We start from the raw sequence: 5482 nt of genomic DNA on the forward strand, positions 1-5482 counted from the left end.
CCCCCCCCCCAAAAAAAAGCTTAAAAACTTTTAGAGGAGTTGAAGAGCTGGCTCAGCAGTTAAGAGCACTGGTTGCTTTTCCAGAGGGCCAGGGTTTGATTCCCAGAATCTACGTGGCAGCTCACAAGTGTGTGTAACTCCAATTTCAGGCAGATCTAGTGCCCTCTTCTGGCCTCCGTGGACACCTGTCTGCATGTGCATGCAGGCAAAACACCCAAACACATAAAATAAAAGCATCTTAGAAAATAAACCAAGTAGCTACCATCTTCCGCCTTTGGGCCTCAGTTTCCCAGGGCCTCCCTTCCAATCTTCAGAGAGCTACTTTGTGTGTAGATTATGAGGGGCCTAAGTTTTTTTTTTTTTAAAGATTTATTTATTTATTATATGTAAGTACACTGTAGCTACACTGTAGCTGTCTTCAGACGCACCAGAGGGCATCAGATCTCATTATGGGTGGTTGTGAGCCACCATGTGGTTGCTGGGATTTGAACTCATGACCTTCCGAAGAGCAGTCGGTGTTCTTTCCCCGCTGAGCCATCTCACCAGACCTGGGGGCCTAAGTTTTTGAATTTGGTTGTCTGTCGACAGGATGTTGAGCCACCCACACACGCCGAGTTCTGATGCCCAGGTGGGCATTGTGGAAGTGGCCAAGAGACCCGGGAGCTGTGACCAGAGTGAGCCTCTATCTCTTGAAGCTTCCGGATGCCCCTCCAAGTGTTGGGGGGCTGGATACTGCCAGGGCTCTCTCAGTCTCCCCCCTTTTCCCTCCCTGGGGCTCCAGGACAATAGACAAGATGTTTATCCCCCGCCGGTGCACGTGTTGTTCGCGGTAATGACAGTAATCAGCCTCGCTAATGCGGCATTCTCTCAGCGCCAGTCAATTCGCCTAATTACCGCCTGGGAAGCCGGATTATTTAAATTTAAATGGTGATTTATTGCGGGGCTTAATCAATGCTATTTCTCTCCCCCCACCTCCTCTCTGGGTACCAGGGCAGAAAGGGAATAGGAACCCTCTCCAACCCTACCCTAAGGACCTCATTCTTCCGGAGTGTGTGGGGGGAGTCCCTTCACCTGTGACCATAAATGACACTTTCACTGTCCTTTAATAACAACTAAGTAGGGACATATAAACTAGAATGATGAAAATCTAATAGTCTATGCATCAGTAATCAAAGGTGGGAAGAAACTTGAGATGTCTATCTATATGTTGACATCTTACATATTCTACATTGTAGCAAATTATAGATTATAAATTTTCCCCTACTGTGTCACACCTGCATCTACAAGGGGCTTTTCCACTTCATTTTTTATACCACTTTATTCCAACCTGAGTACCTCAATATAAAACTAAACACTGGTGAACTGTTTTTGTTACTAATTTTGAATTACTGTAAAATCTATTTATCTTTTTTTGAGACAGGATCTCTTGTAGCCCAGGCTCACCTAGAACTCACTTGATCTCCTGCTTGTTACAATAACAGGTACATGCTTCCATGCCTGCTTGCCAGAATTTGTTTATTTGTTTGTTTGTTTCTGAGACTGGGTCTCTTTCTGTAGCTCTGGTTAGTCTCGAACTCGCTACAAAGAGGAGGTTGGACCTAAACCCACAGAGATCTGCCTGTCTTTGTCTCTCAAGTGCTGGGATGAAAATGCCACCGTGCCTGGCCCTTTTTGTTTTGAGACAGAATCTCATTTTGTAGCAGAGGCCAGCTTCATACTCATGGTGATTCTCCTGCTTCAGCCTCAGGAGCACTAGGGGAATAAGCCATCAACACCAGACTCAGCCAGGGCAGGGACTCTGGTCTAGTGTGTTTTCTGCTAGGTTCTGGGCACTCACATTGGTATCGCACATGGAGTTGATTCTCCATAAACAGTAAGGCAACCCAGGCTTCATACTGAAGGCTGCCTAGTCCTTTGCAGGGATAGATGTTCATCACCCTGGTGGGGCTGACACTGATGCTCACTCCTATTTCTTTTCTTCCTTTCTTTTTTTTCTTTTTTCTTTCTTTCTTTCTTTCTTTCTTTCTTTCTTTCTTTCTTTCTTTCTTTCTTTCTTTCTTTTTTTGCGAGAGAGGGTTTCTCTGTGTAGCCCTGGCTGTCTGGAACTCTCTCTGTAGGCCAGGTTGTCCTGGAACTCACAGAGATCCACCTGCCTCTGCTTCTGGAGTGAGTGCTGGCATTAAAGGCGAGCTGAGCTCTAGCACTGCCCACCACCAGTGCAGCACAGGAAGAGGGGAGTCACCTTGCTGGGGCTGCACGGCTAGGGGGGTAGGTGTCAGGATGGACACACAGCTGATGTCACCAAGGAGAACCTTCCTGATGATCTGTCATTCCCCCACACACACACCCAGGCCATATTGTTACCTCCTCACCTCAAATGGGGAATTCAGCCCCCAGTTTTCTGTGTCTCCTGAAGCTCCACAGGCCCATTGAGGAGCCCACCCTTATTGGTTGAGTGGAGGCCCTGGCGGGGGTGGGAGGAGGCACTGTACAGCTGGAAATTTCTGTAGCCATCCTGCTTCATCTCATCTAATAAAATTAATAGCCTCTGCTCTGTGTGATGGCAGACACCCGTACTCCCAGCATTGAGGAGATGGAGGATCCCAAATTCAGGGTTAGCCTCTACTACATATCAAATTCCAGGTCAGGCCAAGCTACAGGTGGCACTGTCTAAAAGACAAGAGCAAAGGGCAGGGTGATGTTGCTCACCTTTAAACCCAGCACCCTCAGGAAGGAGCCAGAGGCAGGTGAGCTGGAGGCCCGCCAAGTCCACAGAGCAAGTCCCAGGCTAGCCGAGGTTACATAGTAAGGCCCTGTCTCATCAAACGACGACAATAATAATAACCACCTTTTCTAGTGATCCAGATTGCTGCCAGGTTCTGACTTAAGTCAAAGTTTATAAAAACCCTCAACTTGTCCCCTCGAGAGCATAAGTTACCAGTTAGGAAACCCCAAAAGGTCTGGTGGACTCACCAGAAACCGGGTGGGGCGGGGGGGGGGGGCGGAAACTTGGCAGCATGAGCATGCGCACTCACCGAGGCCCGCCGGAGGCCCGACGGCCCGCAACCCCCAGGGCGGCGCCCCCAGCGCGGCAAAACGACGCAGGCGGAGGTAGGTGACGCTAAGACGCACGATGGACGCCTTGTCCAGCTGGCTGGAGATGGCACCGGGCAGAGGGAGCAGCTTGGCCAGCTCGAAGAACTCGAGATTTTCCTTCCCCCGCCGCCAGCGAGCTGCGTTGCGGGACTTCTCTTTGCGCTGCGCCTGCAGACTGGGCGGGCGGCATGGAGGAGGTGTCAGTAAGGGTCCTGGAAGCGTGGTCCCAGCACTTCAGGACGTGGGATAGGCCTGAGTGCGAATTCTACATCCCTACTGGCTTTTGAGGACAGGGACAGAACCTTTATTTAATAATAATAATAATAATAATAATAATAATAATAATAATAATAATTTAATTATTGCTATGCTATTTGCGGTACCAGGGTTTGAACCCAGGGTCTTCCACTGAACTACATTCCTCAGGCTTGTTTTTCTTTTTTGTTTTTTATTTTTGGAGACAGGGATCTTACTGTGTACACCGGCTGGCCTTAAACTTATAGAGAGATTAGCTTGCCTCTGCCTCCAGAGCACCGAGATAAAAGGCGTGCATAACCACGCCCGGCTCTTGTTTTTGCCTTTTGAGATAACGGTCTATTTTGCCCAGGCTAGCCTTGAACTGGCGAGCCTCCTGCTTCAGTTGGGATGCCAGGCCACGGGGCTGGGGACAGAACCTTCTCTTTAGCGGGAGAATGTCGGGGCTGAATTCGCAGCTGGGGGACTAAAAAGAGAACTCAGCAATAAGTGAGGGTGACGAAGTCTAGACACGGGTCAGGGCACGGACCCGAGGATGAACGTCATCTGAAAGGCTGTGAAGCCCCCACCCCCGCACGCCTTCGGGGGAGAGGCCGTTCAGGGGGATTTTGCTCACCAGGGTCCGGGCGGGGCCTTGACCATCAGCCCAGGCAGGAAATCCCAGGGGACGCCGGCTCCACGGCCGCCCCCGCACTTGACTTCTCCTCGACCACCGCTTCTGGGATAAGGGGTCGCCATCTCGACGGAGCCTCGGGAATTCAGGCGCGAAGGAGTCGCAGGTGGGGCTCAGTTCCCTGGGGGAAGGATGTCCAGGGAAAGTGAGGTGCATGCGTGTACCCAAGGGTCAAGTCAGGAGCTGGCTTGGATGCGTTCCTCAGTTTCCCCTTCCTGGGAAGCCGCGCTGGCTTCCACCCTGGCGCTCCGGGTGAGGACGTGCCCCGCCGCCGCCTCCCCCGCGCGGCCCGCCAGCGCGCCCGCCTCACGCCCGCGCCGGGCCGGCTCCCGCATACCAATGGGCGCACGCGGCGCGCATACGGATCGGACCGGCCCGCGCGCTGCGTGCCAAGCATGCCCAAGCTGCGCTGGGGCGGGCGCCTCGCCGGGGCCCAGACGCTCTGGGCTCCATCCCCCCCATAGCTCCCAACCCCCCGAAGGATCTGTCCCCCACAGCCATCCCCAGAGTCCCACTCCCCAGGTCTGCAGCTGCACCCACTTCCTAGCCTGGACTAAGGAGGCAGGGAGGACAGAGGGACCCCACCCCAAGTCCTGCCCAGGAAGCACTCAAGCCCCTCGGGGTGGCGCCACCTGACCCGGTTGCTAAATATCCCCAATGTACAACTTCCTCCCTAAAGACCAGGGTGTAAGACCCTGGTCCATGACACCGTTGGTCACCGTGACTTCAGGATGGACGCGACACTCGGGGCCCAGGTACCGGGATCCAGATCCTCTAGAACCAGGGACGTGTCCATCTGGTTCTTTCGTCTTCACGAATAGGCGTCCAGGCCGATCATGTCCCCAGCATCCAGGTGGCCTCCAAACCTCCCCAAAACGCGCTGACGTCTAGTCAGTCTCCTGAGCCTCTGTGGCCTGGACCCCAACAACCATGCACCACTCTCTGGATCCCGGCGCTATAGGTGTCCGGATGCTGTGGCCTCCAGGTCACCAAGAGTCTCAGCCCCGCATCCCAGCAGAACCCAGAAGTCCCTATTCCCTCCCGCCAAACCTTCAGGCGTCCCGCACCCGCAGGGCTCCTGACATGGTTACCTGGCCGCTGGGCGTGCTCCGGGCGCGGCGTGGGACCCGCCGGGCGGCGTGGAGGGGCCGCTCCATAGACCCCGGGGCGCGCGGGCTGGGGAGCCCGGCTCTCGGCGCCCACCGCAGCCTCCCAGACTTCGAGACCACGGACAGCGGCGGCGAGGGGCGGTGCCTGCCTTCGTCCCGCCCACAGCGGCCCCTGCCTGCTGGATAGTTCCCATTCCGGTGTTAGCCCGGTATGTCTGAGTACCCTCACCCTTTGACCACGTCAGGAAGCTCTGTCAGCCCCTCCACCCTGGAGTCCCACCACGATCGCCATCTTCAGTTATAGAACCTCCCGCCCCCCCAGCAGCCCCTTGGGAATCTTGGGGCAATC

The 5482-nt window shown here is 54.3% G+C and overlaps 1 protein-coding gene across 1 annotated transcript in view; it reads right to left on the reverse strand.

Annotated features, from left to right (window-relative positions):
• Npas1 (neuronal PAS domain protein 1) overlaps positions 1–5268 on the reverse strand; it is a 20419-nt gene extending 15151 nt beyond the window's left edge. The window contains exons 1-3 of the mRNA XM_031385454.1: positions 5116–5268; positions 3968–4145; positions 3036–3271 (exon numbers count right to left, since the gene is read on the reverse strand). Of these exons, the coding sequence (XP_031241314.1) occupies positions 3036–3271; positions 3968–4089 (358 nt within the window). The 5' untranslated portion in view covers positions 4090–4145; positions 5116–5268. The remainder of the gene's footprint in view (positions 1–3035; positions 3272–3967; positions 4146–5115) is intronic.
• Positions 5269–5482: the final 214 nt, after the last annotated feature.

The sequence above is a fragment of the Mastomys coucha genome, unplaced genomic scaffold, assembly GCF_008632895.1.
Source record: "Mastomys coucha isolate ucsf_1 unplaced genomic scaffold, UCSF_Mcou_1 pScaffold21, whole genome shotgun sequence".
Classification (NCBI taxonomy): domain Eukaryota; kingdom Metazoa; phylum Chordata; class Mammalia; order Rodentia; family Muridae; genus Mastomys; species Mastomys coucha.